This window comes from Glarea lozoyensis (genome assembly GCF_000409485.1).
Source record: "Glarea lozoyensis ATCC 20868 chromosome Unknown GLAREA21, whole genome shotgun sequence".
Classification (NCBI taxonomy): Eukaryota; Fungi; Ascomycota; class Leotiomycetes; order Helotiales; family Helotiaceae; genus Glarea; species Glarea lozoyensis.
The window spans coordinates 546,094-569,289 of NW_007360996.1; the positions used below are offsets into that span (position 1 = coordinate 546,094).

The 23,196-nt window shown below is 44.8% G+C and overlaps 7 protein-coding genes across 7 annotated transcripts; 3 read left to right on the top strand and 4 right to left on the bottom strand.

Annotated features, from left to right (window-relative positions):
- Positions 1 to 597: 597 nt before the first annotated feature.
- Positions 598 to 4,578, bottom strand: GLAREA_12950 (TPR-like protein; the record flags this gene model as incomplete). Its single annotated transcript, XM_008084713.1, has 4 exons — positions 598 to 1,239; positions 1,296 to 4,273; positions 4,366 to 4,486; positions 4,573 to 4,578. The coding sequence occupies 4 exons, from the start codon at positions 4,576 to 4,578 to the stop codon at positions 598 to 600; spliced, it is 3,747 nt and encodes a 1,248-aa protein (XP_008082904.1).
- Positions 4,579 to 5,015: 437 nt separating this feature from the next.
- GLAREA_12951 (ARM repeat-containing protein) lies at positions 5,016 to 7,266 on the top strand (the record flags this gene model as incomplete). The annotated part of the gene is made up of 2 exons (XM_008084714.1): positions 5,016 to 5,351; positions 5,407 to 7,266. The coding sequence occupies 2 exons, from the start codon at positions 5,016 to 5,018 to the stop codon at positions 7,264 to 7,266; spliced, it is 2,196 nt and encodes a 731-aa protein (XP_008082905.1).
- Positions 7,267 to 9,031: 1,765 nt separating this feature from the next.
- Positions 9,032 to 10,220, top strand: GLAREA_12952 (Heme-dependent peroxidase; the record flags this gene model as incomplete). The annotated part of the gene is made up of 3 exons (XM_008084715.1): positions 9,032 to 9,131; positions 9,179 to 10,017; positions 10,068 to 10,220. The coding sequence occupies 3 exons, from the start codon at positions 9,032 to 9,034 to the stop codon at positions 10,218 to 10,220; spliced, it is 1,092 nt and encodes a 363-aa protein (XP_008082906.1).
- A 639-nt stretch (positions 10,221 to 10,859) lies between these two features.
- On the top strand, positions 10,860 to 11,618 carry GLAREA_12953 (uncharacterized protein; the record flags this gene model as incomplete). The annotated part of the gene is made up of 1 exon (XM_008084716.1): positions 10,860 to 11,618. The coding sequence occupies one exon, from the start codon at positions 10,860 to 10,862 to the stop codon at positions 11,616 to 11,618; it is 759 nt and encodes a 252-aa protein (XP_008082907.1).
- A 1,263-nt stretch (positions 11,619 to 12,881) lies between these two features.
- GLAREA_12954 (uncharacterized protein) lies at positions 12,882 to 14,036 on the bottom strand (the record flags this gene model as incomplete). Its single annotated transcript, XM_008084717.1, has 3 exons — positions 12,882 to 13,167; positions 13,370 to 13,573; positions 13,663 to 14,036. 3 exons carry the CDS (start codon positions 14,034 to 14,036, stop codon positions 12,882 to 12,884), a joined length of 864 nt encoding a protein of 287 aa, XP_008082908.1.
- A 2,261-nt stretch (positions 14,037 to 16,297) lies between these two features.
- Positions 16,298 to 18,337, bottom strand: GLAREA_12955 (Arabinanase/levansucrase/invertase; the record flags this gene model as incomplete). Its single annotated transcript, XM_008084718.1, has 1 exon — positions 16,298 to 18,337. The coding sequence occupies one exon, from the start codon at positions 18,335 to 18,337 to the stop codon at positions 16,298 to 16,300; it is 2,040 nt and encodes a 679-aa protein (XP_008082909.1).
- Positions 18,338 to 19,681: 1,344 nt separating this feature from the next.
- Positions 19,682 to 20,440, bottom strand: GLAREA_12956 (uncharacterized protein; the record flags this gene model as incomplete). The annotated part of the gene is made up of 1 exon (XM_008084719.1): positions 19,682 to 20,440. One exon carries the CDS (start codon positions 20,438 to 20,440, stop codon positions 19,682 to 19,684), a length of 759 nt encoding a protein of 252 aa, XP_008082910.1.
- Between the last annotated feature and the right edge of the window lie 2,756 nt (positions 20,441 to 23,196).

Genomic DNA, 23,196 nt, shown 5'->3' on the forward strand with positions numbered 1-23,196 from the left:
CCCACCACCACCACCTCCCCCTCCCCCTCCAACTTCGTATTCTCCATATGCAAGTTACGGTAAATATGGAAGAGAAGCAGAGGCCGAAGCTGCACCTGCACCAGAAATTGTAGCACGTGAGGCCGCTCCCGAGCCGGCGCCGACTGACTATGGAAACTATGTAAGTGAACGATCCCAAGAATTCTGAACTGTAAGAATATAATGCTCATGGTTATCAAATCAGGGAAAATATGGCTCGTATGGATCTTACCCACCTCCTCCACCAACGTACGCTTCGTATGGAAAGTACCCAAAGGCCAGTAGATCAGAAGGAGAAGCTCTGGCTGCAGAGGAATAAACTGGGAAAGTGCTTTGTCGATTTTAGAACTTCGAAAGGAAGAGATGGTTGGACGATGATGTTGAGGAGGCGGAGGGCGAATGGCTTGCAGTACAATTATGCGATTATCTTTTTATCACGATCCTTTACCTAGCTCTTCATACATCTCACTTAATTCATGTAGTCAGACAAAGAGGCATTAGATTCGGTTGTGCAATGGGTTTTCGGGCTTGAGAAATCTGATGCGAAGCAGTTCGTTCCACCTTTAAGACATAAAGGCCTCAGAGCACATATCCCCCACTTCCTACAACCGTCCATGACCTCACGGCCTTAGCATCTTCCAGCTCAACGCACCACCATAAAACCTCCCTAGCCTTCTCAGGCTGTCCACCCTCTTCGTAGGCCCTGGCAAGCGCAAACCACGCTTCGCTGTTGTTCCATCCAGAGCCAAGTTTGGTCAGTCCAGTAAGCAGGCCATACGCTCGATCTCTCGCTGCTAGTCGATCTAAGTCTAAAGTCGAAGGCTCCTTTGAGACGACAGCTTGACTGGAGGGACTTATTTTTGTTGGGGCAGGTTGCAGAACATCGGAAAGGGGTACCAATTTTGGATTGGGTAAGCCCAGAGGCCCTGCAGACGCCATTTGAGGCAGGGAAAGGTGCTCGTTGACATTGAACGAGGTTTCTTGTATATTTAATGAAGCAATAGGGCTGTTTATGGTTGACGCAGACACAGTCTGGTGTTTCCCAGGTTTTATAAACGTAGGTGTTGCAGAGAGTGAAGTTAAGTCCCCAGTATAGATGTCGAGAAGGAGGTTAGACAAGCCCACAATTGCAGAGGGGTGATCCGCAAAGTTCGTTAATGCAGACTCGAAGTTTTCGAGAGCCTTATGTGGTGAGTTTTCCGAGACAGCAAGAAATCCGCGCTAAGAGAACGTCAGTATACATTCGTTTGCGTAGCTACAAGATGCTGATATCTTACCTCTGAAAAAATATCACCCCAGAGTTCACCAACACTTTTGCCACCACCCCAGCCAGCATGCTGCACGGATACCGGAGCACCCAGATCTTTTAACGTCTCACTCTGCAGGCTCTCGACCAGTTTTTCTGCTTCTCCAAGTGCCGCCTTCGAGTCCTCGAATAGACCAGCCTTACGATAAAAGCTACCAATCAGTAGCCAGACATTTGTCAAAATGGCGATCCTCCGTCGCCTTTGCTGTTCTTTAGGAAATCGAGTGATAGGCCCCGTCGAGGACGAATAGCGTGAGACGCGAGGTAAGCGAGAATCTTGGGCAATTGAGGGGTTATTATGTGCAGGCTTGAGTGACTTTTCTTTGTGCTCCATCTGTTGGGAGTCGGGCGGCAGGGGCTTCGAGGATGGCATTTTGTGAGAATCCGTCGAGGGAGACGCCGCAGCTACAGCAATACCAATCCCGCCTTGTTCCGTCTCGTTGGTCCAAACTTTCTGAGACGATTCTCTCAAAGGGAGTCGGCTACTCTCGCCATCCAGAGCCGTGACTGCACGTCGGGGTGACCTGCTACGACTGTTTATGGTTTTAAGCTGGCCCGCACGGGCAGCACTACTGCTTCGATTCCGCGTGTTCGTGCTTCTCTTCCTAGACATACTGTCATTACGCTTCTGAAGCCTTTCATGGCGGTGTGATTCTTTTTGTGAAGCACTGGGCCCAACAGGCCCGGCATCGCTAGTAACCTGAATTGTCGGAGCAATTGTGCTTGCCACAGTTTGAGTCGTCTGTGGGCGCCTATGGTCATTGCTCTCGTCTACATCATCGAGTGTAAGAGCAGTAGGGTTTGCTTTCCTCAACGAGCGTCCAGTTCTTCCAAATATGCTACCTCGAATACTGCGGGTGGTGCCCACTGCGCTCTTGGGCGGCATTGCGGTTCCTGGAGCCACTGATGTGGAGAGCTCTTTTTGGGCATCGCCGAACAGTCTAGAATAAAGACTTAGAAGTTCATCGCTTGCGTTCACAGCGATTTCAGGTCCTTCTAAGACCTCTATTAAGGTTAATTGTGTCATTTTCAATTCAAGAACCGACTCTTTTTCAAAATCATCCATGTCATCAACAAGACCAGAACTCTGTGAGAAAGTCCTCTCGTTCAAATGCTCACTACGAAAGGGCGATCCAGGGTCTTTTTCGCCAAAAAGATACTTAGGGTCCTGAAATTGCTCGAAAGCGCCTTCACAGGATTTCACAGCAGTGAGAAATTCCTGCTTGGCACTAAGCAATAGCGCCATCAAGTGCCATAACGGTATCAACTTTCGCTCTCTTGTGAACTGTCCTATCTGGGCACCATGCCCATGCATAGATTTTGTCATTGCATTTGCTTGTGGAAGCAAGCCTGCCTTAATTACTTCAGTCGCAGCAGTTAACTCTCTTCGCTCCGCCAACACGGTTCCTAGTGCAAATAAAGTTTCCAAATCTTTCGAGCAGTGGTATTCAGGTGAAAGCGATCTCTTGAAGCATCGAATTGCTCTTAGCTGCATCTCTCCTCTTGACGGTGCGTCGTAAGTGATGCGAGCACTTTGAGCATGGCAAATGCCAATTGATCGCCACGTAAGGGAGATGGTTTCTGGATTGACTTTTGTAGCACTAACCATCGAGTTTTGACTTGCAGCAGATTGTCCGCTTGAGGGTCCTGCCAATTGGTGACTTTCTAGCCATTCTTCAAGATAAGAGCCCAGCTCTCTCGCCTTCTCAGCGCCTTGACGGGTACCATATCGGCACAGCGCTTCGATACACTCCGAGATGGTCTTCAAAACAATAGTGTCGGAATCCAGGTTGTGCTCGGGCACTCCTGTTTTTTCTACTCTTGCCTTGCCTTTCTTTACAATTTCCAAATAAGTATCAAAAGCCCTCAAAGCCAAATCGAACTCTGCGATTGCCAAGTGGACCGCGAAAAGATGCCTAAGAATAGGAGTAGAGTGAAAAGTTTTAGTGGCAGCTCGGTATAAAATGTCAAGCACGCCTCTGCTCACGGCTTCGAAACCCCCTTCTCCTAAAGCATGCTCTTTCCAGTTGCTGCCACACAAGACTCTCCAATTCTCCATGACAATCTCCACAAAAACCTCAACTTCTTCGCTCGCTTGCTCTGCTTGTGGGAATTGGACTTCGTTAAGCAGTAACGTCTCATAGTTTGATTCCACGCGCTTCAACTCGGCTCGCTGCTGCAATCTAGTTGATGTTTCGACGTACACGGTCGCGAGTGAAGTGGTAGGAAACGGTAATTCTTGCTGCAAGAGATCTGACAGGGTCACATAATATTCTTTCCAAACTCGACTTCTAGGAACGTCCGCCCCTATGGCTCGACCACCTTGGGGGCTAGATGCTTGTGAGTCCCAAAACTTCGACCAGGCGCGGAACGCAGATAGCGCTCCCGTTTCCAGAGTCGATGTTATTTTGGACTTTAGTAAATGGCTCGACAGCATGCAGAACCCTGTCAGAAAGAGCTCCGTCCATGATCGTAGCTCTCGTGCTTGGGACGAGAGCGACGAATCACTAGACAGTATGGGCAGGGCGGACTCGAACGTTTCCAGCGCTTCAGCGACAGCACCAGTCCGAACCTGGGCAGTGCCCTTGATGTACGACGCTTTTAGCGCGCATACTCTAGTCCACCCCGTCGATTCCTTTCCTGTGCCGTCGAGTTGCGAGAATTCCTTTTCTATGCTGCTCGACAACGCTGAGACTGCTAACTCTGAATGTCCAAGCTGCCAGTGCAACCATCCCAAACACACTTCTGCTTGAAATCCATCCTCGACATAACTCCTTTCCCGCCCAATTGCTTCAGCCAGCAGGGGCGCAAAACGTGCAAGGTGCGACGATGGCGTCGGCGTAGAGATCGGGTTTGTTGTGGTGGCTGCGGTACCTGGATGGGACGAAGTTGGGCGTGTCGAAGATGCGTCTTGGATCGCCAGTTCGCACTCAACGGTCAATGCCAAACCTATTTCTCCCAATCAGTGAGAATTCATCGCATCTTTTGCTCACTTTCCCCCTCGCACCGCCATCGTTCATTGCTCAGCTCGCATCACGTACAGGTTCGATTGGGCGCGTGTTTCTTCACCTTTCGCAGCAACTCTGGCACCACATCCCAATTGCCATGACAGCGAGCCTCGTCCAGCTGCTGTATGTAGTGAGCCGCTTTGGTGTGTTCGCGCTGTAAAGTTGAAGGTCAGTCATCAGTGGTCCAAGACATTGCGGACGGGTGTGTTGACTCCAGGATCACGGGGGATGGAAACGCACACTCATTATCGGGGCTACGGGCGGTCGACTAGACCCTCAAGAGCGGTGCAGAGAGCAGGTGCGCAGGTGACGAGAAAATCGCATCACAGAAGGTTTATATTTGCATCATAACAGGAGAGAGCGGTCCTGGCACAGGGGCAGATCGTATTTTGAGTACGGTGGTAGGTATTCGGTTCCCTGTTGTGCAGCGCAGCACATGTGCAAGGTGACTTGACGTTCTGCTGTGCGACAGCCCGGGGAAACAATGTTCCATTCCGCCGCATCCCTCAATTTTATACTTTTTTTCTCAGGAAAACATCACGAAAGCAACCTGGAATGGCAACGGAAGTAGTATTTCCAATTGACCAGCTTTTTCTGTAAAATAAGGCTTACTTCCAATACACACACGGAAATAGCCAGGCATTTTTATTTTCGGCATCGATATCTGAGTCCGCGTCTGCAAAATGTCGCTTCCGCCAGAGCTACGCCTCTTATGCTTCCAGCTCAGTGCAACACCGACCACTGATCTTCCTCGGATTGTTCCAAATCTACAAAGATATGTTCTTCGCTGCCAGAAACCACTATCAACGCTGCCTCTCAGCACTCCGAAGGCCGATGCGAGTGCCGCTTCAGTGCTCGTACACAAGCTGAAGACGCAGCTTTCGAGCCTGATCAATGGGAGAAATCCCGAAGGAAGATTTGCAGCAGCCGTGCTGATCAAGAGCGTCATTGAGGTTGGTGGCTGGGAGGTGTTGCGCGGAGCGGAATCTTGGGTTCGAGGGTTGTTGTCTACCTTAGCAGTAAGTACCAACAACAAAACCAAAAAGCAACAGGTGCTTGGCTGACATTATGTAGAAACCTGATCCAGACGTGACCAAAGAATTATGTATTATAACATTGACTAAGATATATTCCATGACCCATCAGTATCCAACTCTGATCCGGGAAATCACGACTCCAACCTTGCCAGGTTTCGTAACGTCGTGTCTGACTCTCATTAGCAGTAGCAAGTTGCCTTCGTTAACAGAAACGATATTTCGCTCATTTTCCACGCTCTTGCCGCATCATACTACTATTTATCGCCCATTTGCAACTCAAATTCGAAATGTTACTCGGCCTTACCTGGCACCAACCGTCTCTGAAAGTCTTCTTGTGCCTCTCTCATTGCAGGAAAGTGCTCGCCGTCTCGCTGTTCTTGTACATCAGACAGCCGCTAAAAATGGCGGTGGAGAAGAATGGGGCAAGGCATTTCGAGCCATTGTCAAGGCAACGCATAACACCGCTGATCATGTCTTTCGAGCAATCATCGAGGATTGGGAGTCAGTAGCTGGATATGTTCCTGCGCAGATAGATGTGAACATGGCGCTGGGTGGCGGTGGACAAACGGAGGATGACTTTCCCGGCTGGACTGGTATTGTTTCTGGAACAGACCGGTTGACCGGGCTGATACAAACAATGAATTCGTACCTGTTGTACGAAGCGTCGGTCTCCGTTTGCGTCCCTCTCGGTGGTGTCATGGATGTGATTACTAGAATGCTCTCCATTGCCGCCCCTTCAGAGTCGTCCGCCAGTCTCGGTGGGGTCCGACTCCATCCCGGTGTCGACCGAGATGAGAGAGATGGGCTGTGGAGTGGCATGCCTCAGATACATGTTGCAACTTTAGCGCTGGTCAACACTCTTGCGGAAAGGATGCCAGAGAGCCTTGTAACTATCGCACCGATTCTGCTCGAACAGCTAGCCTGGCTTTTCCCACTGGGAAGCACCACGCCGGAATTCCGGACGGCCTTCTACCCCGCTGTCGCTGATCTTCTTTCTCGTGCTGGTCGCAGTTTCAATAAGTTACAAGTCGGTAAACTTGGAAATGTAATCCGCGCATGTTGTAAGGATATCCTGCCGCAAGAAACGGAAAGAAACTCATTTACACCTGGCGAGACTCTTGGAAAGAAGCCCTATGTAAATGGGTCAAGCAACCAGAATGCCGACACATTTTCCCAGCAGAACGGTGGCCTCGTAGTTGAGTTTGGCCAGTCAGATCTACGCGTATCTGCCACACAACTGCTACCATTGTTTTTATCGCATCTACTACAACAGCATTTGGACATCTCGATGCGATCTCTAATAGAGAGGACTGCTATTCTATCAGGGCACAAGGATGCTATGGTTGCCAGCATACTCAACCCCTTTGTAGGAAGAAACGGGAAAGCTCTAGCAAGTATTCTTCCCCATCTCACGAGGCAATACGGCAATGATGCTGAAGTAGAGATGTTACTTCGGCCCCGTATGCCAATGATACCCTCTGTGGGACGCCAGCATTTGGATTTAGACGCTGATATACAAGTCGACGCAGTCTCCTATTACGATTCTGAAGACATCATCGTAGATGAGAAGAATGATTTCTCCCTGGAAGGCCAGCATGAACAAGAGCGCCCAGCATCTCACCCTTCGACTTCAGGGGTTGACTTCGCTCCTCAAGTTCAGGCACCAAGTTATCGGAACACAATGGCAGCTTCAGATGTCTTTACCACAGCAGTGCCGACTATTAGCATTCCGCAAATAGCAGTTGCAGATAGTTCATTTGCGCGGGTCATAAGTGAGCCCTCAATGGAAGCGAAAGGGCAAGAAGACATCGCAATGGACTTACGGGGACCAGAGTCGTCCGATGATGAATCTGTTCATCTCACAATGGAACTTGACACAGACTCAGAGTCCGAATGACTTTCAAAATAACGACTGGGCTTTGAGACTTCTTAGCCTTTACATGGGGGACAAATAAATAGCCACATGCCTTGTGAGTGACTTTACTTTTCAGAAGTCATTCACTGTTTACTATGAGCGGTTTCCTACGACCATCCGCTCCAGACATTCTGTGAAGCTTTTAGGGGGGGCTATGAATGGATCTGGAGCTAGCTAGGCCAGGTGTGTGCCATTGTCTCTACCAACACGGGTCGCCGCCCAAAGTTGCCGAGCCTTTAAACCCTCCTCGTACTGTTCTTTTACGCTTCAGGGTAATCGACTTTGTACACTGACCGCCAGGAAGTGGGCTTAAAATAGGTCACTGCATGGTTGGTTACCCTTTCCGGGGGTGTAGTCTGAGCATGACCAAACAACTTCCCAGGATGTCAATGTGCGTTTTGCATTACGAAATAGGTCGAGCGGCCTTTGCAATACTGCGAAGCCTGCTACTTTACCTAGTGGAAAGTAGCTTACATGAAGATATATAGAAATTCCCTCAAGCCGATTTTCTTGCCTAAATATTTGATTGTTTTTAAACGAAGTGGCTAGTAAGTGATTCATATATTTTCAGGTTGCTGATCTCTGTACTGTAGCAGTCTTCAACATCTTGACTACGTGCTCATCTACACTTTGTTACTGTCATTCAGAGTGGCGAACAACATGTTGTATGAGCCTACAGTGTTATTACTCAAGTGAATGTTATGAATACTACTGCAGAGAATATTCGGTAAACACCAAAAGTGGGCTTCTCAACCAGTTAGGGTATATTATGAATGATGATAGTGGGTAATACACACTTCTATTGAATGGTTCTAAACCACTTCGTATTTTATCATTGTCACGTTGACAGAGTCGCTTTCCTTATTCGATACGAAGCGGAACATCCGGAGGTCTCGATACGACGTTGTTGATGCATCATACCCTTCGTGTTCCTGCCCACGCCGTATGCAATCATAGAGCATCCTCCCCCGTGACTGCGAATGGGGGGCACAGCATCACGTTTCTAGGTACCGAGCCGAGTGTGCGGTACCCTAATGCGGGAACCCGATGTCAAGGGGCACCAATGGATTCGGAAATGTTTTTTGCATGCTTTTCTGGACGTTGTTCGCCTCAGCCGCACTTCTGAATGTGTCACTGCAGCGAATCACGTTCGTTCCTTGGTCACTGCTGTTTGCTCAGAAATTTTGTGTTACGTCGTTTGTAGAAGGAGCTTGAGCCATCCAGCAGGCAATTTCATAGAAAGGATTCAGGCACCAGCAATTTCCTTAGGACGGCTCACGGAATGCCTTCGAGGTTTCTACAAGTTGTTGGTCAGTCCCCTGTGACCTTACGTGGCACCGAATGACAAACTGATTGACTGATCATGCTTCCATGGGTGATGGAAAGGAGACGGTCGTCCGATGTGCAAGAAATTCATACATTCAGTCCTCTATGCAAGGGCTCAAATCTCTTTTCCACCGTGGGCGTGGAAGACTATCTGTCTTGACGCGGCGTAACGTTTTGTAACGCAGCTATGCCGCTTAAACGAGTGTAAGCAAAAGCTTTGTGTAAATGAAAGGTAAACGTTGCCGGGCCTCGATGAGCATTGTCAATTGTAAGACGGGTCAGTTCCATTTGTGACTGATTGGCGTGATATAAGAAGGAGAGTATTTTCCGATGTCAGTTACGTTCAAGCCTCAAAACACTTCATCTCTACTACGCATTTTTCGGCACTTCCACTATCGCCATACTTTTGGTCAGGAAAAGCATGACCAAACTAAATATCAAGAAACTGGTTGCTCTCTGCGCCATAATACCTGCGGTTCTTTCGGCTCAAGTGGGGAATGATGACCCTTCTGCAGAACAAGGTTTTATGACTGTCCAACCTCCCTTTACACCACTGACAAATTTTCAGGCCTTATTGGAGATCTGGTTAACATGCCTACATCGAATCTCACATCGGCGGGCCAGCTGCTTCGATTCTGGCTGTTACATGTAGGCTCCGCCATCAGTAATAACAAACTTTCCCAGCCGGAGTGTGCTACCGACGTCTGTTGCCCTTGGTATGCTATCGCGGACGATTTAACGCAACTCTTCGTCGATCCTGCGACTCAAGAGTGTACTGACGATGCTCGAGCTGCCGTCCGCCTTGGCTTCCATGACGCAGCTTCTTGGTCTAAGAAGCTCTCGGCTGATGGGAAAGATACTGGAGGCGCTGATGGATCATTCATCCTATTTCGCGAAGATGAGAGACCGGAGAACAATGGCCTGCAGGGTTTTGTCACTAAGATTCTCGCTGTCCGAGCCAAGCACCCTGGAGTTAGTGCCGCCGATCTGATCCAGTTTGCAGCTCATCACGCAACCGTGTCTTGCCCCCAGGGCCCACGAATTGCTTTCTTTGCTGGGCGGGTCGATGCCACAGAGCCAAGTCCTCCTGGGCTCGTACCAGATGTTCATGATAGTTCTCAAAATCTGATTAATTTGTTCATGGACAAAACAATCAATGCTGCTGACCTAGCAGCCCTACTCGGAGCTCACACCAGCGCCAAACAGTTCCATGTCGATGAAGGTCAAGCCACGAAGCCAATCGACAGCACACCAGGAATATGGGATACCAATTTCTACAATGAAACTCTCCAATCCAACGCAACTGACGGCGTGTTCCGTTTTCCTTCGGACTTGCTTCTTTCAAAGACTGAGCATGTAGCAGTCGCATGGGAAGGATTTGTTGGTGAGCAGAGCAAATGGAATGAGGTGAGCTCTTTGCATATGGGAATGCCGAGCAGATATACTAACACTACTAGGCGTATGCACTTGCTTATACTCGGCTTGGGTTGTTAGGTGTGAACAAGATCAACGATTTGATCGATTGCTCGAACGCTCTTCCTCCTCACATTCCTGACGCTCCTGGGGCAATTGGAGGTCAAAAAAGAAGACGTAGGAATCTTTATCATTGATAGTCTTCGCAGCTACTCTGAGTAGTAGTTGCACTATGGTTTAGATCATAAGTAATCTGGTGGATGCTATCCCAAGGAGAATAGTGTATTGTGTGGAATTTCCATCAAAAGGAAATTATTTTGCCAATAACGACGGCGTTCAACCACTCTTCCGAACCAAAAAAAAAAAGAATTTGAACGGCATTTCAACTCATTCAAGTACATAGAATATGTATCAGGAATTGAAGATTAGATGATCACAAAAGAAGAAGGAAAATACAGGATTTTAGATAACCCTAGCCATTATAAATCTTGCGTAATTTAATGCCTGTTTTTTGGGGGTCTTCTTAAGCTATAGGCAAGTGGCAAGCATCAAAGCTGCCTACCTAGGTAGGTAGGTTGTCCCAATTCGGTAATCACGTGGCCCAATACCACCTCATTATAATGTCCAACCCACCACAAAAACCTGCAACCAATCTGACCCTAAAACGACCAACTACGCTACAGCGTGACTACATTTCACCATAACTTATAGTACCTTGCAGACATTCAAAGTTAGCCGCCATCGACACGACCATTTTCAGATAACTGTTTCGCTGCTCGACATGCGGTGGTGTTCGTAAGCTGAATAGCAACAAGAAGAATCAGCCTTTTCCTATCATGTTTCGAGCTCCTTTGCTCATATTAGCCGCATTCTCAATCTTGTACCTCGTCTTGATTCAATACTGTTGTATGGCGAATTATCGTGATCCAACTTCCAGATTCTTCGACCCTACCCGGGCATACAAACACATATACTCTCAAGAGAGAATCAAGGAAGCCGACTCATTCATTCTGTCCCAAGACTCCCGACCCAGCGCAATCGAACATGCAGTGCAGACACCGGTGTTGTGTATTGGGGTTGCCACGGTCGCGCGTCGAGGTGATCAATATGTACGCCGAACCATAGGCTCACTTCTTGAGGGCCTCAGCCAACAAGAGCGAGGGGCTATATACATGAATCTCTTTCTCGCCCATACCGACCCTGCCAAGCATCCTGTTTTCGGCGAGAAGTGGGTAGAGACGCTTCCGAATAAAATCGTCGAATACAGCAAATCGGATATTGAGCGTGTGCAGGAATGGGAAACGAATGGTTGGTACCGGAATAAAACGATATTTGACTACAACTACTTGCTTCAGGATTGCTACGCGACTGGCGCTCCTTACATTGCCATGATAGAAGATGACACTCTCGCGGTGAGGGGTTGGTATCGCGTGCGATGGAAGCATTGCGTGACGTCCGAGTGGCCATGGAGCGCCGGGAGGGACAGAATTGGGTATATCTCAGGTTATTCTACACAGAAGATCTCTTCGGATGGAATAGTGAGAGCTGGCCGAGATATCTGTTCTGGTCTCTCACAATCTGGCTTGCCATCATGAACTGCACTCTTGTTCTAAGAAGCAGATCAAGATGGTTGCAAGTTTATCTATCTGGTACGGCTGTGTTGGTGATTTTTGCAATCTGCGTTCCTGCCCTCATTGGGCTGGTTTTTGCTGCTGGGTACAACTCCATATGGCCGCTTAAACCGGGAGTGCATGAGATGAACAAATTCGGTTGCTGCTCACAAGGATACATTTATCCTCGTGAGATTGTTCAGCCTCTCCTTGAAAGCACCAACCTAGAGACAGATTGGTTGGTGGACATGATGGTGGAAGACATCGCTAATGAGAAAGGTTGGATTCGTTGGGCGCAAGTGCCCGCTTTGTTGCAACATATTGGGTCAACGAGTTCGAAAGGATATGGTTTTGACGATACAGCAAAGCATCTCTGGAATTTTGGGTTTGAATTACATCAGGGAGTAGATTGGCGCGAACCATTTCAATGTTGTCATGCTCTTACTTAGGAGTTGTAAAGATTAGGATTACTCTAAGGGTGCAGACCTTGTTACCTACCTAAGCACTTACCCCATTCTAGGTACCGAGGCTAACAAGCTTTACTCCAACTTTCCATTTTACGTTGGAAATCACGGTTTCATTTTTTGCACCAGGGGCCATAAACTCTGGTTGAGCTGCGCTAGCAGCCCAGTGAACGCTGACAGAAGCCCTGACCTTCTTGACTCACGCTCTACCACATCCATGAACAAGCATGCATCATTTTGCATGCAATCTTGTCAGTTCGTGAGTCTGGTTGTAAGCTGAATTCTCTTTTAGTCGTTGCATGAAAATCCAGCATCATTCAGGATCTACCTAGGCAGAAGGCTTTCCATACCTGCAGCAGGCTCATTTTCTTAGACCACCCCCGTGTTTGGCAACTTTTGAAGAAGAAGAGTGATGTTGGTGTGCAATCTCCATAACAACCCACACGACTGACCGGAAGAATATTACGAGGCTATCAAACTAAGTAATTTCAAGTACAAACACCCTGACATCGAGATACCAAACGCTGGTAGTGGTTCATAGATATGATATTTGTTTCTAGGCCTAATTGGCTACGACTCATAATGCTAAGAATATACGGTGATAATTTCAGTCAAGAAATACTCTGGACATCTGTAAATTGGAATCTATATCCTTCTTCACTTCCGAGCCCTCAACTTTCGTTGCAATGATTCTGACATACCATGCATTTACAGCAACGAAGACGAAGATCTGTCCCTTGTCCAAAGTCGCATCTGGGTAATCACTCAAGACTGCCAGATCTGTTCAATACGATTCATCAACTGAACCCTGAATGTTATGATCAGCAGGAAATCCAGAGCCTCTCTGCTCCAAAAAACCGCTACGCGAGAACGAAACAACCTTCCCAATGCTTTGGCTAGCGCCAAAGTTGACTTGCGCCCATTCTGTGCCAGTGGGTAGGAGGTGAAGCACAGAGGACCACCCGAAACGAACATCAAGTCCGCTGTCTACATTTCCGTCGGTGAGATAGCTTGGGTGCCAGCGACTATCACCTTCAGAATCCGAAGAACTGACGGCAACTTGCTTACCTCTAGCAAGATCAGTTCCACTTGGCGTTATATAAATAGTAGGTGCTCCTAAGACTGTACATCCATTTGAATCTGTTCCCTGGGATGTCAATGTTCAATGTTTACAGTTACTTCCTTACCAGCCCACCGAGTCATTTCAAAAATCATTAATACTCATCTTTTCCAGCTCAATAATTCTTATTCAGAAGTAAATCAGGTCCAAACAAGTTTTGGCCATCGGCACTCGCTTGGAAAGCAGCTTCTCCGCCAGCTGGCCCTACTTCATCTTTGACTTCCAAAGAAGTCCAAAAGCCAAGTCTCTCTTCGCCATTGACGCCAGGTGGGTAAATACTTCTTGTGACATGAGAAAAGATACTCTTTCTGATTACATGCCCTACTGAACAAGCTGGTTCAAGGTGAGCATCCTTGCTAGTAGAAGCAGATTTTGTAAGTATACCAAAGAAATCATATATCTTCTTTCCAGGGTTCCAGCGTAGAGCACAAGAGGTTGGGTATACCGCTTTACATTTCCATAATCCTTCATAAATCGGCTCAATGCGTTTCCGAAATTATCTCCAAAATTGGTTGAGCCGAACAAAGCATATTGATATTTGACTGTTGAATCTTCCCATGAATTGGAACAGATGACTTTCATGCAATATCTGAGCATCGTGAGCAAGGTACCGTAGCTAATTGTCTCGTAGAATGTTTGGGGATTGAGCTCGAAGCTAGCGTACTGGTTTTTACCCTGTCCCCTGGCTGCGTTGTCTATTTGGCCAACATCCAGAAGTTTCCATCCATAGTTCGTGAAATCACCGGCTGCGTTGGCAGCGGCATGAGTGTCGAGACTATCACCAAAACTGCGATCGTCTTGCCGTGGGGCTCTACACATATATCAAACTCACTAAAACACCATCTACATGGTTTTGGCAGAATTTAACAAGCTGACGCCAAAACCACAAAGGTATGTATTTCTGCCTCCGCAATGCAACACATTTATCACTTGTAGCGTGCATAATCGACAGAACCCTCCATAGCTGCCACTCCTCGGGGGATGCCTCTCCAGGTGTTACATCAATTGGGGTTTAACAGCATCCCAATTCTGAGACCCCGTTCCCATTTCCCGGTTGAAATCCTCGATAGCAGCAAATTCTGGTACACGATCCGTACCAAAATACGCTCCACCCATATATTCCGATATCACGAAGCCACATTTTCCATTCAGCTATTGCAGAGGATTTGAAACTGTGTCTATGTTGCTATTGGCATTGTTTTTTTCGGGGTCTAAAGAAACACTAATAAAAAGAGGCAAGTTCTCGCGAGACCATTTAGCAAGGACTTTAGGGGCGGATTGGATGTTGCGTGTCTTGTAGTTTCGGTAGACATTGTTGGGTCGAGAAGGTGTCTAGAATTATAATCCAAAATTATTTGGAACGCCTTCAAATGACGAGTTAATTAGAGATCGTGGAGTGACTTTTATCTCTCGAGACTTAGGTTAGAAGAGTCAACCATCAACCGAGACTTTTTCGTGTGAAATTTGTGCTGATGCCCTGGGTGAGTTTGATGATCCCGTACAGAATTAACAGGGTGATATAAACCCTTTATTATGATACAAATGGAACCCCAACTTACAAATTATTCTTTCCAAAGCTATGTAGATACGAGCTCTCCTCCTTAACTGCTCCAAACCATCGTATCAGGGTTCTGCGCAATGACATCCAACTGCGCATCTCCCCAAGCCCAGAACTCTTGGGTGTACAGCAACGGGCTGATCTCCCATCATTCATATGAATCAAAATCGGCAATTCAGCTTGTTTTACCGGACTTAAGATGTACCATGGGTTCTCAGGCTCGAAGTTTTAATATCTATCCGCTCCGAAGATGTCACGACTTAATGCCCATGAGGAAAACTTCTAACCGAGTTGAGTGTATGGGCCACTATTACAACGCATTCCATCGCTTACAGAACTCTGATGTCGGAGCCGCAATCATGGTTTGCTAGAGCTCCTTCCCATGTTGGTAGAATTCAGGTTACGCTGAGATCATCACCTCGAGAAGCTTCGGAGAAGGGCTGATGGGGAAAAGGATTTGTAATTCCCAATATGTCTAGCAATGTCAACAAAAATGTGACAAAGAAAGGAACATACACAGTCAATATAAAATTGGTTATGTTCTTGATGTCTTACAGATAGTAGAGTTAAGAAATCTTGGGCGACAGATCGGTCACCATCAGAAAAACGTCTAAAATACTTGAAATTGGGATATCTCTATATTGGAGGGAAGCGAACCTACGAGGTAGTCTCCACGAGTGAATCAGGATTGAGTAGTATCTATACTTGTGTTGCTTATGCTACACATTTTTCGATTACGTGTTAGGTTTATTGTGATAATTAAGCGAGCCGGCTGTACCTCCTTTGGAAGAGACAGTCACGCACTTGACGCATAGGTCAGTTTACGATCCGTTTAGAAACATACGATTATAAGACTTTACTAATTAAATACACCTCTATGTTTTTTATTCACGTGCCGTAATCTAGAAGATGACGTTGGAAAGTAACGGTGGCAGTAGTTAAGATCTGACTGTTAACGAAGACCGCAGACAGTGCCAAAGCAAGGTTAATGCAAAATCCGCTCGGGAACGCAATGGGTTATTTCAATCGCGGCAGAATAAGGAGGGCCAAAATGATACAGACCATCATTACTCACGAGCACCATAGAAACAATCCTAGTTCAAATAATTAATCCGCTTTAACTTGATGGAAATTCGAGAAATAGACAGGTTGAGATAACTTGTGTAGCGATTTACACATAGTTCGCACTCATAAGTATTAATCCAAAACGAGCATGTTATCGATGATCTGACGAGAATATACATGAATCCAACCCATAATATGCACTGATCAAATAACACTTCTGCTACCATATCCCAACATTTTATACATCATTGACTGATAATTACGATAGCTAAGAACCTGGAACCCGGGACGAGATTCTTACTTGAATAGTCATTATTATCATGGCAGCCCAGTTGATATTACGGTTGTTAACGATCCTGAGTATGGTTCATCTGAGAGTCCTGCTAGCCGCAAAGTTGGCTATAATGCTAGGGGAAGGGTCATATTTTTCAATGTTTCAAAAAGTTGTTTGTGTAAACTACACAACAATGGTCTCTGCCTGTACACTGTCCAACGTTGGTACAACCTCTAACATAAGCCCGGTCTCCGCATCCCACTCCACCTTATCAATTGTCGTCTCTCTATTCGTTCCATTGCCATCGGGAATTCTAAAACGATGATACGCCATATACCAATTATCAGTACCCGGCACCCGTATCATACTATTATGTCCCGTCGCCTCAATCCCCAAGTCCTCTCGCTTCTGCAACACCACACCTCTATTTGTCCATGGCCCCCAAACTGATTTCGAAGTCGCATATCCAACTCGATAATTGACGGATCCAGTATCATCGATGCTGTAAGTGAGATGATAGAGACCCTTTCGGTATACGACAAATAAACCCTCACGAAAGTCCGTCAGGTTAGAGGTAATATCGCGCACAGTACTCCCTTTTAAGCTTTTTAAATCCTCCGCCATCTCTCCCATCAACGCGGCTCCGTTGCCCCAGAGAAAGAAATGCTTCCCGCTGACTGGATCCAAGAACGCGCATGGATCAATAGCCTGGCCAGATTTCAAGGTCTCGTTGCCACCATTAATGATCATAGCTTCTGGCTCCGCAATAAAAGGACCACTTGGCGAGGAAGAAAATGTGAGACCGATTGTCTTGCGATCGTATGTAGGATTGTGGCCGGAAAAGTAGAAATAGTACCTTCCATCCTTCTCGGTGATAGTAGGTGCCCATGCATTTCCTATCGCCCAAGGTACGTTCCCTGATGTCCCATTCAAAGTCAAGAACGGTTCAGTAGAGCGTGTCCAGGATACGAGATCGGTCGAGGACCACACGTAGAAGACGTTTCCGCCCCAGCCGGGATAGCCATCAGTTGTTGCATATATGTAGTAAGTTTTGCCGAACACGGCAATGTTGGGATCTGCATATAGACCTGTGAGGACTGGACTTGAACGTTTAGAAAGAGCTGTTCGCTCGGTAACTGCTGATACAACCCCATAATGGGCTCTAATGGCTGCAAGCTCCGCAGCAGTGACAGGAATCACAGTTCCATGTCGAGGACTAGCAGGGAGACTAAACGAGTTCGAGACCTTCCATTCCGGATTCGCGATGCTGGCTGTTTCCAGTGGGATGTATCCGCGGCTGTTATACTCGTCCAAAAAAAGGTAGAAATTTTGTCCATTGACGTCCCCCGCATTTGCCTTGAAACTGGTTGGTCCTTCCACGGCGGAGGTTCCAGCGTTCTTTCCAATACAGCTCGCGATTGTTTTCCAGGATGACAATGTAGCTTGCAGCACAGATGAGCTCTCCTGGATAATATCGGCACATCCAGTCACTGCTCCCTCGTCTTTTGTGAATCGGTAATACATCCCATTATCTTCAAGAACAGTCGAATCAATCCGAGCCGTACCTGCATCCTGCCATATTTCGGGTTCGCTAAATGTAACAAAGTCGCTCGTTTTGGAGATCAACCTCCTCTGATACGAACTTCCTGAATGGTTAGTGTCGGTTTTTGCGTACAAGTCGCTTGCCCAGAAAACGACATAGGTATTGAGAGCTGCATCCCAGTAGGCTTCAGGAGCCCAAGTATTCCCTGCAGCTGCCGGTGAAACCAAAGTATGTCTTTGCGCAGACCAGGTGATTAAATCGGTTGATTCCCAGATTTCAAGATAACGACTTCCGTTCTTGATTGAATCGCCCCACTGTGTGCCTGAGCCGATTGAAAGGTCAGTTGCCAAAAGATAGAATTTCTTTCCGTCCTGCGAACGGAGTATGAAGGGATCGCGAAGACCTTTGGTGCCGAATGAAGACTTAAGGATCGGTTTCCCGGAATTGAGTTCACTCCATTGAAGCGCATCGTTCCCCTTGCTAGCAGCGAGGTAGATGTTTTCGCCAGCAACAGTATTGCCGGTAAAATAGAGAAAGGCGTAACCCTGGAGCGGCTTTGTTACAGATTGACGGCGCTGTTGCTGTTGTGCAAGAGCGTCACGGTATGTTGGGACATAACCAGAACTGACATCCGCACAGCTGAGAAAGGCAATGACTGCAGCAGAGATTGGGGAACGCATGATTGAATATCTTTTACACTCCGGCCATGAAATAAAAGCTGACTAAAGAAGAGCAACTAAGAATCCTCAAACAATTATAACGCTTCTGCAAGACTCTTTATACTTGCTCGCCATTCCAACATCTTTCTTGTTCCTCTTCTGATTATCCTGTGGTCGTCATTTTCCTCGCACAAAAATAACCCACCAATAAATCCATGGAAACCATATCAATCGGCTCAACAGTCTCATTTAAGCTTCAATCCGTTCCAGAAAGAGATCATCACTCGTGTGCTAGGCCGATATACAGAGACATCGCCAATGTTTGCGGGGGATCTTCTTGGGAAATCTTCGACTGCCGGCTGGGTATGATATGCCATACCCGCTACCTATCCCCGCCAGCCCCGGCATGCGGGGAAGTGCGGTGGAGTATTAGGCGCGCCAATAATCGGAGTATACTCGTAGTAAGACCTGGATTTCCGTAAGTGCCCTCCGTTCTCCGCTCCTTTACAAGATTCTGCTTAAGACTGACAGCAATCCTAACCTAGTTTATCTCATTAACATCGATATTCTACGGCGCGTCTATAACTATGACGAAGTTTTCCGTGTTACTGGCCGAGCATCCTTCTCCCATGTCTCCGCCGAAATGCTAAACCCTCTATATTATTGGCATCTTCTGGCTTTCTAAATGACTGTTTGTGTAGGACTCGTCGATGTTTCTGCAAAAAAGCGTTGACGGAGTTGATACATCATATTTCCCTCGAAAGCCAGGGATAATACTACCTGTTTGATCATACAGGTGAGTGGGAGGATATGAAGCTTGTAACTAGGGTCATGGATTGGTAATTATATTCTGACCACTTTCAGCCATTCTTACTAAGTATTCAAAGTGTCATAGTATCCTCAGAAAAATGAACAAAATAATCATTCATACTTCCCAGAAAGTAGAATATATAGAATGTCTAAAATTCGCATTTAGTGACAAGATAGAAGATAAAATAACAGTAAAAAAGCTTAAACCATCTAGGCAGTCCAGCACATGCGTATCTTCATGACAACGTATTGAATTCCCCAATTACTAAAATAACAAAATAAAGCTCCATTCACTTCTTCATCTTCTCAGATCCCATCCTCACGTGCCTCCCCGGCGCCCACTGCAAAAACATTAATATTGTTTTTGGTAACTTTTCTTTTTTTTTGGGTTTCCCAAGAGCTGACTCTCAGATGTTGATCCTTTGTCAGATGCTGATCTTGCTCATTAACGCTGCTCGCCCAATTCTGTTGCTATCTGACTCGTGTGTATCCATTCGACTTATGGGTTGATTGACTCCCCACGAGCTGGTTGCCCAAACTCGATTCCGAAAGTGCTCAAGCCATTTTAGGCTTCTTTCCACAGCTCTTCTTTGGTGGACAAGCTAGAGCCTCCGCAACACCAGCAGCATCCTTTACCTTAGCCAAAAAGTCGAAAGCGTTGTTGATGTCGTTCACAACGTCCTGACCACCCAACCCACACGGTGTGCTAACATAGTTCACAAAATCGATAGCATCTCCTCCGTACTTGGTGAGTGTTTTAGCGCTTTGAATTGCGAGCCTGAGACCGACGGACGCTTCCGGTCCAATGACTGGGATGAAATTTGCTCCGATCTCCAGTGCTTCCTTAAGGACCCCTTCAATAGCGGTTTGAAATGTCGCGCATGCCACTGTAGCAATTTTCGGAAGCACGACTCCAGCGAACTCACTCGCCATAAATTCGATGACGGGAAATGAACACTTGCAGTATCCCATAACAAACAGATCGTTTTGTGGATCGGGGACACTTGGGTTGTCTGATGGTAGGCCTCCCCGTCCCATACAAGACACGGAAACACAGTCTAGTGATGACTTTGCTGCTCTCGCATACAAGTCGCCGCCGCAAACATTCGAACAAAGGTCCATGGTGCTAGCTTTTCCTTTAGTGGGATTTGCCGTATAGACTCGACACTGTCCTTGCGATCGGAACATCGTCGACTCAGAGTCAAATGATTGCTGGGATGGTATGCTGGCTCTTGCGCGGAGTCGGTTGACCGTAGTGGCGTTCACAATGGAACCAAATACCAAGAGGCTCAACGGAGATGTTAAAGACCACATTGTGAATTTGAATAAATAACTCCTTTGGGTGAATGAGGGTAGTCACTGCGTCGGATGGATGCTGGTAGGTGAGTTGATGGTATTGAAGTAGATGATGAATAGAATCGACGATGAAAGAGGTAATACTGTTAGTTCCTCTCATATATGTACTCCTTGCTTGTTATTTCTACGGCGTAAACACCAGGCTAAATGAGTTGTTTATCCAAAAACAGAACCTCCGGTACGAGATTTTAATGTATCCAAGTCATTCTCCATATCAATTCTGCCTTGGGAAGTTACGAAGTATAAGCTCCTCATTAGCCACATGTTCGCAGCTCGGAAGCCTTGACCACTTGTATTTTGGAGTTCACAATTTATCTCTCTGCTTACTCGCTTCCGATGCTTCGTTGCTCCAATGATAGAGGGAAACCTCGAAGAAAGGTTAGGGAGAAAGGCTGTGCTCTCCAGAATACCGGCATAAACCATGTATGTACGACAAACTCCAGGCATATGTCCCCGCTGTAAGGTTTTGACAGCATGTGGGCTGTGCGTATTATTGCTTATTAACTGGAGAAATTATGTGAGAACAGTGCTCCACTCAGGTTTCCAGGTCATCGACGCTTGATTGCTTAGATGATTGACTATACTCACTTGTTGATAGGTGAAATACTAAGTGGTCAAATGCCTGTATGTTCCATGTAAAAATCAATAGCTAAAAGAGAATAGAACGTCTCCGGAAGAATTGAGACTTGAAAATGCGACATCGCGGATTTGGTATCCCGGCTCCGATTCCAAAAGTCACGGACTTTGCTGATCATTTGCTCAAACGTCTCAGCACATAAGAACCTTTAACCGGAAAGATTAGTACTTGCAGGTCCAATAGATTCCAGCGAGCAAGATCAAGCTAATGATGGAATAATGAGAGTCTTCAAATGTAATGTACTCTGTGACGCTGAGACTGTACCTCCATTCAAAATATACTACGCAGCGCTAAAAGCATCATAACACACCCGGAGATAACGAATCAGGTATTGAGCCTTCAGAGGTCGCCGCCATGGAGGCTGGAACCGAGAATTCAAGCATTCTCGTTGCTCGCAATGTCAAAAACCAGGGGCGGAAGTGACAAGATCCTTATTCTAGCGAGATTAGCGAGCTAGTTATATTCTTACGTATAGCGCTATAATGTTAGATCTTAAAGCTTACTACTTAACGTAAGAATCGATACTAATAATTTATAGATCGAGAAGTACTATCTAATTAATAGTAAAGAATATAATTATAGTTACTATAGTAATTTTCTTCTATTATATATAATCTTATCTATAGTAAAAAGTAATAAGTATTTTAGTTTAAATAAGTAAAAAATTATATTAAGTACTAGAAGAGATTAAAGTATAATATTATTAGAGAGTAATATATATTTAAAAGATTAGTATAGTATTTAATAAGTTTAATAAAAAAGAAAAGAGAAGTTTTTAGTAAAATCTAGTAAAAACTAATATAGCTAGTACTATACTTTAAAAGTTAATCTCTTATATTATCTCTCTCTTTATACTAATAATATATTAATATTTATTATATTTAATAAGTAGCTAGTAATATTTTATATAATTCTACTTATATAGACTTTTATTATTTTTTAGTATTATTTTTAACTAGAATATATTAGTATTTCTTTATATTTAATAATATAAAATATATCTTTAAGATATTATCTTTAAATTAACTTTACTTTTACTTTTAATCTATACTCTATAGAGTAGTTACTATTAACTTTAAAGTAAATATACTAGTTAGAGCTAGTTAGATATTTATATTATAAAATAAAGATTAAATTAGAATTTTATATAATAAAGACTATATAACTTAATAATATATAATAAAGTATATACTTTACTTAAAGAACTTTAAAACTAAAGAAAAGAGCTATTCTTTTATATAAATAATAACTTTAGTTATTAGTAAGCTTTAAAGCTAAACTAATTAATCTATAAGAAAACTATATATTACTTAAATATAAGTTTATAATTAAATTAGATACTAAGCTACTTAAGAGCTAGCTAGTCGTCTAGTTTTAGGTCTATAGTAATAGAATAGAGTATAAGAGTATTATTTATAATATATACTAAAGTACTATTATCTAATCTCTTTATAAGATAGATTATATCTAGCTTTTTTAATATAAAAGTAATCTTATTTTAATCTCTCTATTTAATAATTTTCTATATCTTCTTAGTAAGCTTCTTAATATTTATATCTAGTAAGTTAAAGATATAGTAGAGGTAGATATTATCTATATATCTAAATTAGTAGAAGGAATTCTATATAAGTAGTTTAGCGAGATATAGTATATATAGTATAAATAAGAGTAGAGATTCTTATAGAGTACTATACTCTACTCTATAGTTTAGTATTATCTTCTTCTTAAGTCTTATATAGATTTCTCTATTTATAAGAAAGTAGTCGATAAGTTTAAAAGTAAATAGTATAAAGCTTTACTTTATTATTCTTTTTAGAAGTTAATATTTAAGTAGTATATTAAATATCTTTTAGATATTTATTATAACTATTATAATTTATTTATTTACTATAAATATAGCTTCTATATAATAAGTAAAGATAGTAATAAGGTCTATTACTAAGTACTTAGAGAGTACTCTACTATATTAAGAGCTTAGAATTCTACTTATAAGTATAGTCTATACTAGTTTTCTAGCTATAATTCTCTTAAAGCCTTTAGCTCTATATAGAATAAGTATAATTAAATACTATAATTT